The following is a 20,620-nucleotide window of genomic DNA, read 5'->3' as shown; positions in this document are numbered from 1 at the left end:
CTTGTCCTGACCCTGGTTCTGTTGGGGGTTGCTTCTTTTTAAAAGAGAGTTTTTCCTTTCCACTGTTGCCATTGTGCTTGCTCAGGATGGGAGACTGCAACGAAGCCAAGATTCAACATGTCTGCTGGATAGAGAATTTTACTAATTGGCATTTCTATGTACTGTATGTGAATGTTCCTGTAAAGTGTCCTGAGACAACTTTATAGGGATATGGTGCTATATAAATAAACTGAATTGAATTGAGTTTAAATTTAGCTTTGGTGGACATCTGCCATCTTGAATGTTTTATTTGAATTCAGGATTTATTGGGCATTGCTCTCAGCTACCACCTCATCAAATTTAAACTCAGTATCTTGCAAAATAGCTGAGTTATTTGTTTGCAAATTATATTGCCGTGGTAATTCAAATTGTCAATTAAAGTAATAGCACACACCACGGCGCCGAGCCGGTTGTTTAGATATAACATTTGTGGAGGACATACGGTTAAGGCAGAATTAAAGTTGATTGAAGAGCAAGACCCTTTTCAGGCGGACAATAATAGGGTTTCTAAGGTAGCTGTGGCAGCCATTTTGGCTCTAAAAGTTAATCAGTGTTTTATTTATAGACCTCTGCCCTCTAGGTCATGTGATCTCACTGTGAGGTGGCCACCTTCAGGTAGTCCCCAATGAGAAGTATGAGAGTTATGGGCAGTTTGGTCAACCCTTAAAACAACTCATAAGATATTTAGGCAGCGGTGACACCAATGATTCATGCAAATTTTTAAAAATTTATCTTACATAGTGATTGAAATATGCCTTGTAAATAACTTTCATTTACCAACACACAAACTGTATCAGCATTTCTGGAAAATTGAAAGAGTAAGACTATTTTGGGGTTTTCTTAAGTGACATATATGCTGACCAATTCCTAAAGCCAATGAGCTGCAGATGTAAACCCAAATGATTACTTTCTAAGAATTTCATTCAATTCATCAAGTCATGAGATATTTGGTTAACACTACAAACAAACAAACACACACACACACGCACACACACACACAAAAACATTATTACTCTTTTGCCTTGGTCAATAACAAGTACTCTAATCCAATCCATCTCAATTTATTTTTATTCCATAATACATTTATACGAAGATCTAGTCTCAAAATGAGTTTGATGTAACTCACCTCCACGTAGTAGTGCTCTCTGTCAGGTCTTGTGGTGGGGAACGACAGATCCAGAAAGTCCACTAGATAGTTGTAGCCTCCACTGAGTGGCTCAAAGTTGTCGTCTGTTTCAATGACCTACATGAACGAGTCAACAACGTGAGGAAATGAAACGTCAGCTAACAGAACTGGTCAAAGTTGGAAATGAAATATGTAGAAATAAGGACTTAAGTGTGAAAGTCAGCGAGAGGGAAGGAATTGTTCAAAAATGTTAAACAGAGATCTTACATGTTCATGTTACATAGTATGACCCACATTTGTCTTTAAGGTTGCTGTTAATGTGCTAATATGAATTGCACGTACATAAATATGAGCATGGTAAATATTTTTCTCAAGGTGTAATTGTGATGAAGTTAAACTAAAGATTTTCTGTTAACTTCAAATATGATACTGGAAGAAGCTATGAAGCTTACAAGACAGAACAACACGTGGAGGCACGTGCACAAAATGGCAAAGGATACATTCAGAGCAACCACAAAGCCTATTTTCTAGCAATTGTTTGCAATTCATGGCAGCTACTTTTCTTCATTCTCAGCAAAATCAGATACTGGCACCCATCTGAAACTACTGGCTAAAGCTAAAGCGAAATAAAGTAAAATCATTAATCATGTTGGCGAAAATGACAATCGACTACGCAAATCAGAGATCACTAAAATTAATGTTGCTTCACTTTGTAAGTGTTGCCAGGTGAGAAATGTAGGATTATCGTACTAGAGACATAAAATTATCATATTTTGAGGGAAATTATCGTACACCCGTCATAACCGTCATTGCTATTTGTATCTGTATTTCTATTTTATGTTTTCCTGTCTGCTGTGCATGTTTGTTTTCTTTTGTACAGCACTTTGGTTGGCCTTGTTGCTGTTTTAAGTGCTATATAAATAAATTGGTATGGTATGGTGTGGTATGGTATGGTATGGTATAACCAAAATAACAAATTTATTGATGTGTTATAGTCACTCTAGTATTGAATAGCGTCTAACAGGCACGCACAGCTTTGTGGCGTCAGTACAGAATGGATTCATCAGCAGCCCCACAGTTGCGTTAGGCTAATGTGCCCTCCATAAACAATGACGGGTGGGAACTAATGACCCCCCCCCCCCTTCCTATTTGGCCTTTTTTGGGATTATTGATCGTACATCGTACAGAGGGCAAAATTGTTGTACAAATACGATAATTATCGTACACCTGGCAACACTGCTGTGTCACTTCACAAAAACTATGTGTGACTCCGTAGTTTTCTCCGTCCCTGTCCCCAACCTGTCCAGCAATGACATGTTTAGCCGTATGTCGGCTTCAACCGCTGGTTGTCCAGGTGGTGTTCTGAAATCAACGTAGGATTTGTAGACAACTGGGGTGTATTTTGGGGAAAACCGGGTCTAATGCGGAGAGATGGAATCCATCCCACCTTAAATGGAGCAGCACTTCTCTCTAAAAACTTAACTGACTCTGTTAAACATCCATGTTGTTGACAATTAATGGTCCAGTCTAGAAATCGGTCCAAAAAGCAGAGATGTAGTCTTCCACACTTCTCTGCTGCTTCTCTGTTACCCACCCAAAACCCCATTGAAACAGTGCCAACTTGCCCACGGTTCAAATCAATTAAACCCAAAATCAACTCTAAAAATATTACCCATAAAAATCTTATTAAAATAAACACAACTGCTTTACCAAAACAAAAATTCAAAAGACAAGAAAACCAGAACATTAATAAGTGAAAAAACATCTGTGACCTTTCACATCTCCATCAATTTGTAAGAGTCGAGAAACTCTCAACTCAACTTTATTTTGGTAAATTAAAAACATTACAAAAAAGGAAAACAATATAAAATGGTAAATCGACCATTTACCAAAAAAGGAATAAGCTGACGCCAAGGCTTGTACTTGCCTACCGTGTTCACAGACAGCAATCTACATAATGAGATATCTACTGTCCACATACATACATAAGTACACATACAGACATTTACCGTATATATTTACCGTGGAGGAAAGTAGAGGAAAGACAGGCTGCAGGTCTCTTTTCAAATACTTAAAGAGAGTTGGCGCCGTTATCAGAAAGCAGTGAAAGCTGCAAAATCCAAATACTTCTCTGATATAATTACCTCAAACTCTCGCAACCCACGTGTCCTCTTCTCCACCCTAAACTCTGTTCTCCACCTCACTGAACCATCACCTCTGGAAGCCTCGACTGAGCTGTGCGACAACTTCCTACATTTCTTTTTGGAAAAAATTGCGACCACCCGGGCTCTCATTTCCCCTCCAACTCATGACCCATCTATCCCACCTCAATCTGTAGCTCCTTTTGACCATTTTGAACCCATCACTCTATCTTCTCTAGAGCAGGTCATGTACAGCTTGAAACCGTCTGGTTCCCCCTTTGATGTGGTCCCCCCTCGTCTACTAAAGGAGGTTTTTCCAACTCTAGGTCCGTCCATTCTTACTATAGAAAACAGTAGTTTATCCACTGGCGTGGTGCCAAAATCCTTTAAACATGCTGCTGTCCAGCCTCTCCTGAAAAAAACAAACCTTGACCCCTCAGTCGTGTTCAACTTCCGGCCTGTCTCCAAACTCCCATTTGTTTCTAAACTACTGGAGAAAATAGTCGAGTCCAAGTTGAAGTGCTTCCTGGAGGGTCACGCCATCTTAGAGCTATTCCAATCTGGCTTTAAACCTCTCCATAGCACTGAAACTGCCCTGTTCAAGGTCTTTAATGACATTTTCTTAACCACTGATACCGGTGATTCTGTGCTGCTTGTCCTGTTAGACCTCACAACTGCCTTTGACACCATCGACCATGAGATCCTCATTGCTAGGTTGGAGCAGTGGGTGGGCATCACAGGATCAGCCCTCAATTGGTTCAGATCCTATCTCACTGACAGATCCTTTTGTGTCTCCATCAAGGATTTTAGTTCTGCAGCGGCAGAGCTTAAATGGGGGTTCCGCAGGGGTCCATCCTGGGTCCCCTCCTATTCTCTTTATACCTGCTGCCGGTTGGTGCTATTTTCCGGAAACACAACATGCCCTTCCACTTCTATGCCAATGACTGTCAAATTTACTTCCCCCTAAGACCCAATGGCACATGCTCTATTCAACCGGTGCTCAACTGCCTGGCTGACATCAGGGACTGGATGGCTTTAAACTTCTTAAGTTTCAATGAAAATAAGTCTGAAGTCATGTTGTTCCCTCCCAATGACACAATCACAAACCACTGCATCGACCTTTCCGCTCTAACCCTGTCATTAAAACAAAGAGTCACTAATCTGGGAGTGATAATGGACCCTTCCCTGAAACTTAACAATCATGTAAACATGATTGTAAAATCATGTTTCTTCCAACTGAGGCGGCTGTCTAAACTGAAGCCCATATTGTCCAAAAATAACCTGGAGTCAGTAGTACATGCATTCATTACATCTAGGCTTGATTACTGCAATTCACTCCTGTTTGGTATCAGTCAAACCTCCATTGCAAAACTACAACTGGTCCAGAATGCAGCAGCCCGATTTTTAACCAGTACAGGTAAAAGAGAGCACATTACACCAGTTTTGGCTTCACTGCACTGGTTACCGGTTCACTTTCGAATCCAGTTCAAAATACTCATGTATGTCTACAAATTACTGAACAGTTCCCCCCCCACCCCCACCCCACCCCCATCTCTCTGATCTGCTACAACTGTATGTCCCACCACGTTCCCTGAGGTCAGTGGACCAGTTGCTCCTCACAGTTCCAGGAACTCGTCTTAAGCGCAGAGGTGACAGGGCCTTCTCTGTAGCAGGACCAAGACTCTGGAACGAGTTACCTCTGCTTGTCAGACAGGCCCCCTCCCTCTCGGTTTTCAAGTCCCATTTAAAAACTCACTACTATTCAATAGCTTTTAAGACAAGATGATCTGTGTTTTGATCCTGTATGCTCCACACTGGTTAGTCGTCATTATCTGCATCGTTTTTATGTCTATATTCTGATTTACTTCATTTTGTATTTTGCTTTGTGTGTTACCTGTTGTTTTGTCTGTACAGCACTTTGGTTGGCCTTGTCGCTGTTTTAAGTGCTCTATAAATAAAATGGTATGGTATGTTATGGTATATTTAAATATGCATGTATATAATACATACACATACTCACATTACATACATACATGGTTACACAGTATATATATGGGGGGGGGGGGTGTTTATCACCACTTTTGTGGACTGGAAATACCTTGACAGTTTTGATTTTGTCAGGAAAAATTCCGGTTAAGAATGATCTATTACAAATATAGGTGAGAGGTTTAATAATACTATAAATGACTTCTTTCACAATAGCCATACCAATATCATTACAGTCTTTGGATTTCTTATTTTAAAAAATTTTAACTACTTCTTTGACTTCACTTTCACTCACTCTTCCAAGAAACATATTAATATTAAATGTGTAGATGAACATATTCTGTGATATATTCATAAATTAAACGGATTCATTCATTTTTCTGGACTGAATAATGTTGTGCATTTAATTATTAAAAATGTAACGTGAGACGTTAATTTCCTTTGACCCATCAAAATGAACGTGGTCATTTATTTTCAGAATCAAAATTTAACATCAAACATTTACATTAATTTGGCAAAATATGAAAATAACAACAGGTTAATTAATCAGTTTACAATTAGAAAACCATACGGCGATGGTTTCCCTTGCTTCCAGCTGCACAACAGACATTTCTAAAAATATCTGGAATGATTTCTAGCAGATAGAAGAGTTTAAAGATGGAAAGATGAAGTTTAGAGGGAGGGAGATGGTGTGTGAGTGAAAGACCGGTGTTTCCGGTTCATTTGGGAGGTTCCTGATTGGTCAAAATCGACCAGACAGGGGTGTGTTTTTGTGACGTAAGAGGTCACTAGAAGTCAGAAAAACAGAAAATGTTTTGGAACAGATTGAAAATGTTTTAGAGACAAGCTAGAGAAATGTTTGGACGAGTTGGGTGAAAACAGGTGCCAGCTTCTCTATATTACGTCTGAGAGGATTTAAAAACATGACAGTTCGTTCCAACAACTTGTTTTCGACCTTTGACCAACTTCACAATGTGCTCATTTCAAACAGAAGATCAGAAAATGCATGAATTACTCCGTAACACATACCAATTTGATTTCTACTTTGAATTAGGATTAAAAATCACTAATACTGTTTCACAGTTGATTAAAAATGATTAGTTCACTTCAACATTTAAAAATGGTTTGAACTAAACACACTTTGATTATCAAACATTTGTAAAAATAGTAATGATAATAGAAAAAGAGAGTGTTCTTTCAATTGATCAGTGCAGGACACTTAGAAAGTCTCTGGATGAACTTAATCTTGTGTTTCTGGACTCAAATCAATGAAATACAGTTCTTTGTTCCAGGAAGGCCCTCAAGGCCAGATTTTGACCTGAGGCTTAGTTCACTACAAATGTATAACTGAGTTTTCATCTTTAATCTTTGACAACTCATTTACTAAATTAGGACCAATATTAACAAATAACTGATAGAAGACTTCAACAATATCCTCTTTATTTTTCATTGTGGTGTTATTATGTTTAGTACATATTGGGAAATCTCTGTCTTTATGATTTTTAATGACATTATTAATTATCTTTCAAGTACCCTCAAGTACCTAACTCAATAGGAACCATTTAAAGATAAAATAGAAAGACGGACTGCTGGGACCGACCTTCTGTTCGAAAACAACATCCCTTTGGTTTTGTCAATGTGTAACACAAGTTTGAGACAGAACAAATCAGATTGTATGATGTAACATAGTTCATGCTCAATCATCCATGATGTCAAAAGCTGCAAAAACTGGAAAACCTTAGCAACTGTTTAAGCTCAACAATAAACAACTGTATCCGAACTGTGAGTTTAATGAAAAAATAAAAATAAATGACCTGTTCAGTATAGTCTCACATTTCTTATGTTTAAGTGCATTTTTTTAAACCAGTTAACTTAAAAGTGCCCTGATTACCTTCCAGTTATAAAGAAACAAAAAAAGATATTGAGCTCAAATAACATGGCTATTGTAGATTAACATATACTGTGATATATTCATAAATTAAACGGATTCATTCATTTTTCTGGACTGAATAATATTGTGCATTGAATTTAATTAAATGTAACGTGAGGCGTTAATTTTCTTTGACCCATCAAATGAATGTGGTCATTTATTAACAGAATCAAAGTTTAACATCAAACATTTACATTAATTTGGCAAAATTGAAAACAACGACAGCTTAATTAATCAGCTTTACACTCAGGAAAACCATCCGGCCATGATTTTCCTTTGCTTCACAACAGACATTTCTGAAAATATCTGGAATGATTTGCTAGCAGGATAGAAGAGTTTAAAGATGGAAATGAAGTTTAAATGGAGAGGAAAAGATGGATGAGGGAAATGTGTCAGTATCAGGACGGCACTCTCCGTTAAGATCCCAGCTTCCTCCTCGGTACACTTAGGTTATGTAAATCGACTCTTTACCTGGAGGAGATGTCTCCACTGGTACGGAGTTCCATTTAACGCACCCTTTCAGCGTCTCCGTAGGAACAGCTGTGAATCATCCGAAGTAGTGACGCTACTTGTTGACACAAGTTCACCTCTCAGTTGGGCTCACGTGAGTTGTGAGTCCGTCAGAGTTCCACTCAGATGTGGAAGATTGCATAATTCCCACGAGACTCGGAAGAACTCCGGACCATGTCTGGAACTCCTGTTCTCCCCAGCACTTCTTGTGTTCGGTTTGCTCTCCGAACCGAACTCGACCGGGCTCGACTGCTCTTGACTGAACGAACTCAGGCTCTGCAAACGACTGGTTTGAACTAGGAAGTGCAGACATTTAAAGAGTTCTATTTCCGGTTCATTTGGGAAGTTCCTGATTGGTCGGTGGACCAAATCAGGGGTGTGTTTTTGTGATGTAAGAGGTCACTAGAAGTCAGAAAAACAGCAAGAATGTTTTGGAACAGATTGAAAATGTTTTAGAGACAGACGAGAGAAATGTTTGGACGAGTTGGGGGAAAGCAGGTGCCAGCTTCTCTATATTACGTCTGAGAGGATTTAAAAACATGACAGTTCGTTCCAACAACTTGTTTTCGACCTTTGACCGACATCACAACTTGCTCATTTCAGACAGAAGATCAGAAAATGCATGAATTACTCCGTAACACATTCCAATTTGATTTCCACTTTGAATGAGGATTAAAAATCACTAATACTGTTTCACAGTTGAATTAAAATGAGTAGTTCACTTCAACATTTAAAAATGGTTTGAACTAAACACACTTTGATTATCAAACATTTGTAAAATAGTAATGATAATAAAAAAGAGAGTGTTCTTTCAATTGATCAGTGCAGGACAAGAGCAAGTCTCTGGATGACTTTAATCTTGTGTTTCTGGACTCAAATCAATGAAATACAGTTCTTGTCCCAGGAAGGCCAGATTTGACCTGAGGCTTAGTTCACTACACTATCAATGCCGTGTTTATTCTTCAGGTCAACGGACAAATTTGTTGTGTTTCCGAGTATTTGAACTCACGCTGGCACCTGTTGCGTACCACATGAGTTTTGTCTGTTGAGCCATCCTTCTGTTGGAATCACAAATATTTCCACAGAGTCGATTTAAATCCAGCAGGAGAGTGAATTTCATTTTCTGTTTTCTGCCTTGTCTGCCATGTTGCTGAGGCGGCGCAGAGCGCAGCCGCGCACGGAAATAGTAACACAGACGTGCCTTGGGAATTTCAAAATAAAAGCGTATTTTAAAGATGACGATATGAATCGATGTTTTAGTTTTGCCACGATATAATTTAATTATTAATTACTTAATCGATACATCGATGTAAATTGATGTATTGTAACACCCCTAGAGGTAAACACATCCTTGCCGCAGGTCAAGTGTGTGTATAATTAAGCAGTAAGCACACTTTGGCCGACACTGTTTGCTGTGTGTTTAGCTGTTTGGACCTGTCAGCCACCGTACTTTCACATTAGTTTTGATATATCCAGACGTGTGTGTGGAACATTTTCATTTTTTTTTTCATTTACCCTTTATTTATACAAGTAGTCTCATTGAGCCACGAGAACTCATTTTCAAGAGAGACCTGTTTAGGGAGCAGATGGGGGTTAAGGGCCTTGCTCATGGGCCCAGGGTGGGGCAAATGAGGATGGGGGCAAGTGTGGGTGCTTCACCTACCCCACCCACAATTTTGATGTTGTCGGGGCCGGGGCGTGAACCAGCAATCTTCAGATCACAGGCCCACCTCTCTAACCTCTGAGCCTCCACTCCCACATGATGTCCTTAACCCAAACAGAAGCAGTGTAGAGTGAGTCATGATGACTTCCTGTTTTCAACTGATGACCTTTAACGTAGTTTTTAACAATTGTGTAGCTTACAGCTGGTGACACTGGCAGGTTTTTGAAAGTGGGGATATGCTAACACCAAAAGCTTAGAAGTGCATGCACTGAGTACTGACGAGTACTGGCCCCCTTTGAGTACTGGTCCTGACAGATCAAACCAAGCATCAGAGTGGCAAGCACTTTCATGAGGATGGACTCATGGATTGTGCTTGTATCATGAGTCTACATGTGTGCTCAAGTTTAAAAAAATACAGTTTAAAGTCAAAACCAAAGACAATGTGATGTGATTCTATGACAACTTTTCATTGGAAAAATATGTAAGAAGAAAGTAAACACAGTAGCATCCAGGAGAAGTTCATTGTAGGAAGAGGACAGCGTTTTTAGAAGAACAGAGCAGCTCTCGGTTATATTTACCCGCACCACAAGGTTGTAGTTTTTAAAGCCTGCCCAGTTGTAATAAAACTGGATCCAGCTTTGATGTCTGAATATCTCACTGCTTATGGCACCGTTCAGTTCGTCCACATATAGGTCAAACTCCCAGTTGTCCTTGTAGAGTTTTGCTTTGGCTGGAGGATCAGTGATGGACTCGCTGTGATGGGTCAGAGCAGATGAAGCAGTCAAAAATGTTATTCTGATCACGGTTTGAAATTGTTTTATTTGAGAATCCTTATTTTAGTGATATATTTTGAATTACTTGCTGTGTACACAATTTCGTCCCACCTCATGTACAACATGTGATGCGAATGACAATAAAGTCACCTTGAACCTTGATTTTTCTTGTTCTGTCAAGCGTTCACTTATCACTAGTTGCTGCATTTTCTTATACTGAAAATGCAAGCTGATCACAAACCACTTCCTTGTCAGAAGTAAATGTCTATTTTATTTTCAATTAGAGTTTCAGTTTTATATACGAGTTAGTTTTACATGTAGAAAACACACTAATATACAATATGAAATGGATTTTAGTACTTGTATGTAGAAAACTAGAAAGGCTTCATAAACTTTCAAGCACCACTGGATATATACATATATATATATATATATATATATATATATATATATATATATAATCCCAAATATGTATTTTTTTTAATTTAAATGTGTTTTTTTTTTTTTTTGTCTTTTGGCTGCTCTCTTCTTTAGGGGTCGTCACTGCAAACCAAATTGCATGAAGACTTGGGAATTATTTTTACGCCGGATGTCCTTCCTGACCCAACCACAGACCACCGAGCTACCACAGCCCTCTGTGTGGAGCAGAGAGCTGCTAGGGCATCCAGGGGAGCAGATGTGAGGGTTAAGGGCCTTGCTCAAGGGCCCAGAGTGGGGCAAATGAGGGTGAAGACAGGTGTGGGTGCTTCACCTATCCCAGCCACATTTTTCAAGGATTGAAAATAAATCTTGTTTAACTTTTACCTCAAGTCTGCTGTCATCCTCCTGCACGTGGGTTCAACACACCAGTTGGCAGATCCTGACAGCATGATTCTTATGGGTTCTGTTCAACTCTTTTCAAAAATGGTGACAAATGTGTGTTTAATAATTACAGACCGATATCCTTGTTACCTCAGTTTTCAAAAATCCTGGAGAAACTATTTAGCAATAGATTAGACCAATTTATTGAAAAACAGAATATTCTAACTAATAATCAATATGGTTTTAGAGCAAAAAATTCTAAATCTATGGCTCTCATGGACTTTATTGAACAAGTAACTACTGCTGTGGACCAAAAACAATATTGTGTAAGTGTTTTTGTTGATTTAAAGAAGGCTTTCGATACTGTTGATCATAATATTCTAGTTAATAAATTACATAAATATGGTATTAGAGGATTAGCGTTACAGTGGGTGTGTAGTTACTTGGAAAACAGGAAACAGTTTGTACAGATGAATGATGTGAGATCAGATCTCTGCACCATCACATGTGGAGTTCCTCAAGGATCTGTACTTGGTCCAAAGTTATTTATTTTATATATAAATGATCTGGTTAAGGTGTCTGGAATCCTCAAATCTGTTTTTTTTTTGCTGATGATACAACATTTTTTTGTTCTGGTAATAATATTGAACAGTTATTGGAATCAATGATGAATGAGTTTGTTAAAATTAAGAATTGGTTTAAACTCAACAAATTATCATTAAACTTGGAAAAAACAAATTATATGATATTTAGTAACAGAAATAAAACTATTGATGTTCCATTTTTAATTGAGGATTCTGAGATTAGTAGAGTTAATGAAGCTAAGTTCTTGGGTGTCATCATTGATGAAAATTTGTCATGGAGGCAACATATAAACTCTGTTAAAATGAAAATATCCAAATCTATTATGATATTTTATAGAGTCAGGTATCTGTTGAATGACAGAGCGCTGTATTTACTGTATAATACAATTATTGTGCCACATTTAATTTATTGTGTTGAAGTTTGGGGAAAGGCGTGTAAATCAATTACAATGCCTATTTTTATTTTGCAGAAAAGAGTCGTAAGAATCATAACAAGAAAGCATTATTATCATCCAACAAGTATATTATTTTATCAAATGAAATTGCTGAAGTTCCATGATTTGGTAGACTATAATATTTTATCACTTATGTATAGAGCTCATAAAAATATACTACCTTTTAATATCCAAATGTACTTTGTGAAAAGATCTAGCTGTTACGATCTAAAAGGGAAAGACGTATTTGTTAAACCACAGTTTAGAACAAGTTTGAAGGGAAGATCTACCGTAATTCAGGGAGTTGGTTTATGGAATGACTTAGTAAAAGAGGTTAAGCATGCTATATCAATTTATGTATTTAAGAAACTGATTAAAATCAAATTGTTAAATGAATATCAATGATTGTATTTTGATGAGTATTGTATGAGAATTGTAAAATATTTTGATTTACTTACTTGTATTCGCTGTTTACAGGAAACGTTTGTTTGAATTGCTTATTAGATAAATAAGGAGCAGATTTAATAAGATTTTTTTCTTCATCTGCTACCTTTCATTTTATATTTAATATTTTGTTGTTGTTACATATGTTGATTATGTTGATTGTTATGTATTTATAAAATGAATAAAAAAAATAAAAAATAAAAAAAATAACTATAATTTATACGCTTAATGCGAGCGGAGTCGGGCTCAGAGGCCCAAAACTAACATAAACTGGGATTTATCTAAAACATTCAACAAAGTTACAGAAACAAGGCGCCAAAAGTGAAAAAGAAATAAATCTACAGCAGCATTGTCTTATTGGCAGAGTGGTTCTGATGATAGTGAGGTTATCTTAGCAACATGGTCCAGTTAGCAGCATGATACTGTTAGTAGTGAGGTCCGGTTAGCTGCAGCGTGGTCTTGTTAGCAGGTCTTGGTCTTGTTAGTAAGTCTTGTTAGCAGGTCCCTTCAGCAGCTTGATGATAATAAGGATCGCAGTAGCTGCCTCCCAGACTGCCCGCCAGAACTGGGTCCGGCAGACAGAGAACATCCAAGGTTCCCCCGTGGACCCAAGTGGGTCCGTAAACTTTGGTCCGTGCAGTCAGATAGAGGATCTTGTTAGCAGCATTAGCAGGTCAATTCAAAATGCTTTATTAATCCCAAATGGAAATGAAATGTTGTTGGAGCTCATCATCCTGGTTTCATTAGATTTATTCCAGATGCTGATGGCTGTGGGCAGGAAGGATCTCCTGCAGGAGTCCGTCTAACAGCGGATCTGAAGAAACTGGCTGCAGATCCATCCACCTGGACCCAGCGGGCCTCTCGGTACTCTTGTGCAGCAGGACCACCTGAATTTTGGCAGAACTCCTCCCTGAGCGATGGGTCCGGCAGATGAAGGATATCCGAGGTTTCCTTGCAGAACTGAACGGATCCGTTGAGTTTGGTCCGTGGAGGCAGATGGAGGATCATGGAGACAGTCACCATGACAGGCCTGAGCACGAGGCAGGAAGGATCAAAGCACCAACTGGTGTGCATGCTGCAGCCGTAATATCCAGTCCACAGACTGGGCAACGTCTCCTCTCTTTGTATTTTTAATAAATAATCAAAATAAAAATGCACAAAGACTTTGGACTTTTACGGGCGGAGATTAGAGTTGCCGGATTGCATGGGTATTTTGACTGTTTAAAATTAATATTGTGTTTTAAAGTTGCACCTGAAACTTTGCACTAAGTTTCATATGGAAGTTTTTTAGAGGTGCAGAGTACTGAGTCTGTGAGCGTATCTGCACTGCTCAGTCAGTGAGTCTAGTCAGTCCACATTTTTAACTCGTCTCCTGGAGGACTGATACATTGAGCAGTGTCAGCATCATTGACATATAACAGTCTATGCTCCGCACGCCTGCATTCATGCATTTGCAAAGTAACGCGCGAGCTGTTTGACGTTTAATACTGTATAAGCTAATGCAGTATTCTTTAACATTGCTCTGTTGCTTTTGCGAAAGTTGTTTTAGATTCCTGACAAAATTGATATAGAAAACGTCACTCATTCAGTTTATACCTAAAAGTCTCACCAGCATTTATTTATTCAGCTTGAATTAAGCCATAGATTAGTTAACAGAGCTTTTATTTTCTGAGCCATTCCGTTGTAGATTTGATGATACGTTTGTCTTGTTGAATGATGCAGTATGGGCGGATGGCTTTGTGTTTGATTAAAAAACATTTTACTTCACAGCAAAGTGTACATGCCCACTCAATCTCTACATGTAAAAAATCTGCTGCTGCAAAACAAGCCCAAATCATCAGACCTCCCCCACCATGCTTGATGGTTGATAAGACGTGTTTGTGCTGTGGTTGGTTTTTTCCAAATGCGTCATTATGGCCAAACATTTTCAATTTGGTCTTGTGCAACATGTCATCTGAGTCCCATGAAGTTCAAGTCTCAGTTATCTGATACTGTATGGGGGCATACTGTGGCTCCTCCAGCTGGAACTCACTCCAGCAGTCTCAAGAAATGCAAACTTTTCATAAAATAGTGGGCGAACACATCCATAACCACCTGGTTCTGTTTCTGAGTTTTTGATTGTCAGTGTAGCTTGTATTTGAAAGTTTTAGGTATGCTTGCATTGATATGCACATTTTATACTGACGTATTTTATTGGTTGTATCCTTTGTATTTTTGTCCATCTCTTGCACACGAGACAGTTGTGTTTCAGCTTGACTAACCTGTATAAATTAAGTAAATGAATGCATTTCTCCTCTGGTTTGAGGTTTTTTAGCAGCCGAGTACTTTTCCGTTTCCTTTGACTGCACTTGTTGGGGTTGCACAACGATCATAAACACGATCATCATCATGAACTCCTCAAGTGCCAAAGTACACTTCAGAAATCCACAACAACACAGACCAAAGAAAATCATTTATTTTACAGTTGCTCTGACTTGTACTGGATGTCATTTAGGTCTGTCGCAATAAACAATAAATCAATTAATCGCATGATAAATGAAAATTATCAACCTCGTGTTCATTTATTGGCTTTATCATTTCTTTGTGTCTCTCTCTTTCTACTGAAGACACTGGATGACAAAAGGCTCAACTCCGGTGCTCTTCACTGACCCTTCCCTTTCTCTTTAAATCTGTTTTAATTGTCCAAAATCACGTTTTTGTATCATTAAAGCAGCTAAACTGAGAAGCTAAGCTACAAGCTAAGCTAACAGGCCGACCTCAGAAAAAAATCTCCGTCTTGTCGAAGCTCCAAAATTCACGGTTGGAACCCGTGTCTTTGTGTAAAAAGTTGTTTTTCTCTGCAAAAAGAAGCTGAGAACTTGTTTACTGATTTTTATTAAAAGCTTTGTGTGACAAATGTTATGCTAAAGAGCTCAAATCACACCGAGCGTCCGCCATTTTGAAAACCGAAAATAAAGGAAGGCGAGAGAGACAGCCCATGTCACATCAAGGGGTCTCCCTCCCATTTTTCTTAGAGACACGCTGCTCGCTCCCTCACTATCCATCCTTCGGTTCGCACAGTCTTATACTGCCATCCGGTGGTTGAAAAAGGTACTACACTCAAAACAAATCAACATTTCTTCATAAATTTGACAATAATTACTAATTATTGTCAAATTTCAAACAATATTATCATTTTCGCAATAATTTTTGAGACAATCGCCCAGCAAAATTATCATGACAGGCCTAATGTCATTTACAGTATCTAATTGTAGCAAACTAAGCTTCCTTTTTATATTTTTAGGCAACATGAAAAGCACACGCTGATTTAAGCTGTTTGTGACCTGTTAGTGGAATCCTTCAGAGCGAGGCCGAGGTCCAGCACTGCACCAGGCTTGGGTGTCCATGTCTTGACTTCTGGTGCAAGCTTACTGATCAGGGCATTGAGGTCCTCTGCACTGTTTTTAACATTTGTATCCTTAATGTACCTTTGGACACACACGGGGACAGTAGACAAAGACAAACAGACACTTTTAGAACAATAATCACATTTATACATTAATAATTAGCAGTCATGGTTCCTTTTAAAACATTAACATGCTAAACTAGCTAACATGGATCTTTGTTTATTTATCAACCTTTATTTAACCAGGCAAATCTCACTGAAATCACCAATCGCTTTTGCAAGGGAGGTGTTGGACTTCAAGCAGCTTAACATACAGTAAATGTTTTTGAACTGGATCTACTGTGACATTACAGTACTACAGACTGCCGGTCACTCGACTCAGTGCTTTATTACCCTGGCCTTTAATATATCATCCATTAGTACTGTACAAACACTAGCTAAAACACTGAAACTCAACTTGTCTGATGGATGAGCCTCCACAAAATAGCCAGCAAATGGGCAGTAGATCCTGGGCTGCAGGGATTTGACCAGCAGAGCTTTGTAGTTCAGTAACTTTTTCCTTTCGTTTTTGATGAACTCTGCTTTCCAGGAATCTGAGGACAGGGAAACAGTGAAACTGCATTCAGTGTCATAGAAGTGACTCAAAGGACAAGGTATTTTACGATCCCTATTTTTATGACCGTTATCGCTTCTTATCGAACTCCTAGCACCAAATGAGTGTGACGATCGTTAACAAGTGTGGCTGGTGAAAATTAAAGCAACTCTGTCCACTATGCCACTATCTCAGGCAGGATTTGACCTCTGGAATAAGGACCTCTGATGTTAGGCAGGGCTACACCCCAACTAGTCTGTGAATCTTATTAGGTTAAGGCTCTATGAGCACTAAGACTTGGACCTTTTAAAAGAGGTGGCAGCCCAGACCCCTGTCCTGGGACCCTTGAGGATTAACTGATTTCATATTTAACTTTCTTGGTTCAACATAGCCCATTTACCTCCTCTGCACATGACCACATCATCTTGATTCTAGGTCTCAGGATGTGACCCAGACCCTGGGCCTGTGATCAGGGGCTTCACTGAATGGTGTGAGTCTTCCTTTTTAAAGTTAAATGTTTCTTAGACAAAGGAGATGGTCATTGATTTTGGAAAAGACTGCGGTTACCTCTCCTGTGGTCATTAACGGTGAAGCTGTTGAGGTGGTGCATCAGTATAAATATCTGAGAACTGTTCTTGATGACAAACTGACCTTTGATACACATGTGAACCCACTTTGTAAGAAGGCCCATCAGAGAATGTATTTTTATTGGAAGCTCTGTGGGTTTAATGTTGATCCAACTTTTATGAGAATGTTTTGAGTCTCTTTTAACTCTTACCTTGGATTGGTTTGGATTTTGACATGCAAAAACAGGAACAAACTCTCGGGGATTGATTGTCAGGATGTGCAGCAAAACTGCTGGCATAGTCCTACAGAACCTCACTGACCTACACAAGGCGAGGTCAGTGAACAAGGCCAGGCTGATTCTGGCAGATCCTGATCATCCACTTCATGGTGAGTTCAGGTTGCTTCCATCTGGACGCAGGTATCTGCTGCTCAGATGTCGAACGAGCAGACTGAAGAACTCATTCATCCCTGTAGAGATCAGGCTTCTAAATGAACAGTGATGATTTCTGTACTGATGTTTTAATGTCTCAGTGTCTTGTCTAGTATGGATGCTTTGTGTGCCTGCTAGCTGTGGAACAAATTACCCCTTGGGCATAATAAAGATTCTTGAACTTGAACTTTATATAAATCACACAGTATAACCCTAAATTCCCTCCTCTTTGGGCTGTAGAGTAATCCTGTTTGCACATATTTGCTGGGGCAGCTGTGACTGAGTGGTTAGAGCAGTCGTCCTCCAATGGGAGAGTTGGGGGTTCGATTCCACCAGCAGTCACATGTTGAAATGTCCCTGGGCAAGACACTGAACCCCTCATTGCCTTCGATGTGTGTCCCATCAGTGTATGAGTGTGATCTAAAGCACTGATTAGTCTTCGTAAAGATCTAGTATAGTGCTGCATGAATGGATAAATGAGGCACAGATTGCGTTGTAAAGAGCTTTGAGTATCTTGATCAGATATAAATTATTTAAACAAGTACAGTCCATTTACAATTTACGCTTCAGTGGTTGTGTATTTGTCAGTCAGTTCAGTCCTGATGGCAGCCATTGCATTTAATGCTGTTTATGTTGTGTGACACTCTATTATACGGTTAATGCTGTTTTTATCTGTGGCATTTTTTTTTTTTTTTACTGTGCTGTGTATCAAAGTCTTACACAATGACTTAATCCTCACCAGTGTATTTCCCCCCATAAAAGGCCATGGGGAATCCAGATGCCCCCCCAGCAAAATCACTCATCATCAAGTCCACATTCTGTGGTAGTTTGCCCCCATTAGGCCTGGTGCAGTCCACAGTGTTCAGGATCATGTGACCTGCAATCAAAAAGATTTTGAAAATCTATTTATGCTTATTGTTTTCATTCAAAGAAATTTAGAATGTCAAATATTAAACACACCCTTATAGTCGACAATGATGCAGGTGTCCATTTCAGGATGGACACCATCCATCAGAATCATGAATCTCAAGTTCTCGTCAACCTGTCAAAGTGAGATAGGAAAAGGTTAATATTTCATAGCAACATCTATTTTTTTTTGTGTGTTTTTGCATTAGGAAATGATTTTAATCCTTTATATATACTAAAATAAAACTGCATTTCAGCTTACATTTTGCCAAACACCAAAAGGAGTGACATTAATATTGGTCAGTTTGACTTGACTTTGCTCCAAATACCTGTTAAAATGAAGCACAGGAAAGGTCGTATGAACAAATACAAACACACGTAAAAATTAATTTTTAGAATAAGACAACTTTAATTTTTTTTTTATTTCTAACCAGGCAAATCCCATTGAGATCACAGACCTTTCTTACAAGGGAGGCCTGAAGTTAGTCTAAACATGGAGGTTTTTAGGCTGTAGGAGAAAACCGGAGTACCCGGAGAAAACTCAAACAAACACGAGATCATACAAACTCCACACAGATCCTTTCTGTTGGGAGGCTACAGCGCTAAGCACTAAGTCTAATTTTAAATAAGTACAATTAATTCAATCCTTTCATCTATCAAACATTCAGCTCATTCAAGAGATAAGAGCTTGCAACTTTTATATTTTTCAAAAAATATTTTCCTATGGAGATAAATGAAGATCTCTTCATTTTAAAAACTTTGTTCTTTTAAAAATCTGCTGCAGCAAAACTTCCTTTTTTTTTTGTCTTCCTATGCTACTTTCAGCTGTCCGTGACTGTTTTGCTTCTTTTAGCTTTTATGTATCCTTTTGGCACATTTAGGTTGCTTTTAACAACTTCCATTTAACTTTTGACTACTTTTAGCTTGTAGCTTACATTTTGGCTAGCCTTTTGTACTTTTAACAAACCTTTTGCTTCAAATTACCCTTTTGCTTCTTTTAGCAAGGCTATTTTTTTTTTGCTTTTAGCTAGTATATTGTTACTTTTTGGTTTTAGTTACTTTTAGCTTTCAATTAGCTTTTAACTTACTTTGAAATACTTTTAGCTAGTTTTTGCTACTTTTATTTAGTCTTGTTCCTGGAGCTCAAGCCCAGGTTGCGTCAGGAAGGGTACATGCTGTAAGTAATTGCCAAATCTTTCATGCGAGTTCACTTGCTGTGACAACCCCTGCAGAAGGAAACAGCCGAAAACAATTCTTTAGTCCTGCTACCTTTGGTGTTTACTATCACATTGCTACAGTTAGCGTTTAGTTATGTTTTGCTATAAGTACCTAAAAAAGAAGCATAAAGTAGCAAAAATTGTGTAAAGATAAACAAAAGCCAAAACATCAAAAAGCTAGCTCAAAGGCTAGCCAAAAATAGCAGTAAAAGCTATAAGTAGCATTTTGGTACTTTTAGCTAGCCTTCTGCTGTTTTTATTTATAATATTAAAATTATAGTTTCTACTTTCAGCTTTTAAGTTTTTTGCGACATTTTGGGCTAGCCCTTTGTATTCTTAGCTAGCATTTAATTACTTTTAGTTTTTTTGCTCCTTCTAGTTAGATTTGCAGCACTTTATGCTTCTAGCTTGACTTAAGAGGATTTAAGCGACATACTTTCAAGTAATCCTATACTATTAGTAGCTAAACCCTAACCTATTCCAGCTTTGTGCTACCTTTAGTGTTTAGGACTTTAGCTGCTTTAAACTAAATTTAAATTGTACTTGTGTTTTATTACTTTTGCCTTATTTTATGCTAATAGACTTTTATTGCTTTTGGCTAGTGTTTTGCTCTTTTAGGTTTTAGCTTGTGTTCTGCTTCTTTTGGTTTGTGGCTAATGCTTTTCTTCTTTTATCTTTAAAACGTCAGTTCAGCTTCTTCACTGACACATAATTTATCAGAAAACCATATTTCTTGAGTTAAATATAATTTGTTCTAGAATATGTAACAAATAAAGCTTTGTCTCGCCACTAACCAAAAGACGGGTCTGGAGGTCGCACCAACATAAATAGGGACGTTTGGCCTCCTCTCTGACAAGACCTTCAAAGTAGGATAACTGAAAGAGAAACAGCAGATTGAACAACTTTTAGGCTTTTGCAAATTCTTTGTAGTGAAAAACTGAAAAATTATATCTGAAGATCAAATGAGTCATCCTTTGCAGTTCATAGCACTATATATACTGTGTGTATATACAAAGTATATATATATATATATATATATGTGTGTGTGTGTGTGTGTGTGTGTGTGTGTATGTATATATATATATATATATA

General features: G+C 38.3%; 1 protein-coding gene across 1 annotated transcript in view; it reads right to left on the bottom strand.

The window, feature by feature from the left end:
- Window positions 1-20,620, bottom strand: part of cmah (cytidine monophospho-N-acetylneuraminic acid hydroxylase) — a 38,180-nt gene that overhangs the window by 7,763 nt on the left and 9,797 nt on the right. The window contains exons 6-13 of the mRNA XM_037695691.1: window positions 20,323-20,403; window positions 18,574-18,640; window positions 18,366-18,447; window positions 18,145-18,282; window positions 16,274-16,409; window positions 15,755-15,898; window positions 9,974-10,148; window positions 1,166-1,282 (exon numbers count right to left, since the gene is read on the bottom strand). Coding sequence (XP_037551619.1) covers window positions 1,166-1,282; window positions 9,974-10,148; window positions 15,755-15,898; window positions 16,274-16,409; window positions 18,145-18,282; window positions 18,366-18,447; window positions 18,574-18,640; window positions 20,323-20,403 — 940 coding nt within the window. The remainder of the gene's footprint in view (window positions 1-1,165; window positions 1,283-9,973; window positions 10,149-15,754; window positions 15,899-16,273; window positions 16,410-18,144; window positions 18,283-18,365; window positions 18,448-18,573; window positions 18,641-20,322; window positions 20,404-20,620) is intronic.

The sequence above is a fragment of the Nematolebias whitei genome, chromosome 22, assembly GCF_014905685.2.
Source record: "Nematolebias whitei isolate Nwh7 chromosome 22, NemWhi1, whole genome shotgun sequence".
Taxonomy (NCBI): domain Eukaryota; kingdom Metazoa; phylum Chordata; class Actinopteri; order Cyprinodontiformes; family Rivulidae; genus Nematolebias; species Nematolebias whitei.
The sequence above is the reverse complement of the archived record's forward strand: the minus strand, read 5'-3'. Positions and strand labels throughout refer to the sequence as shown.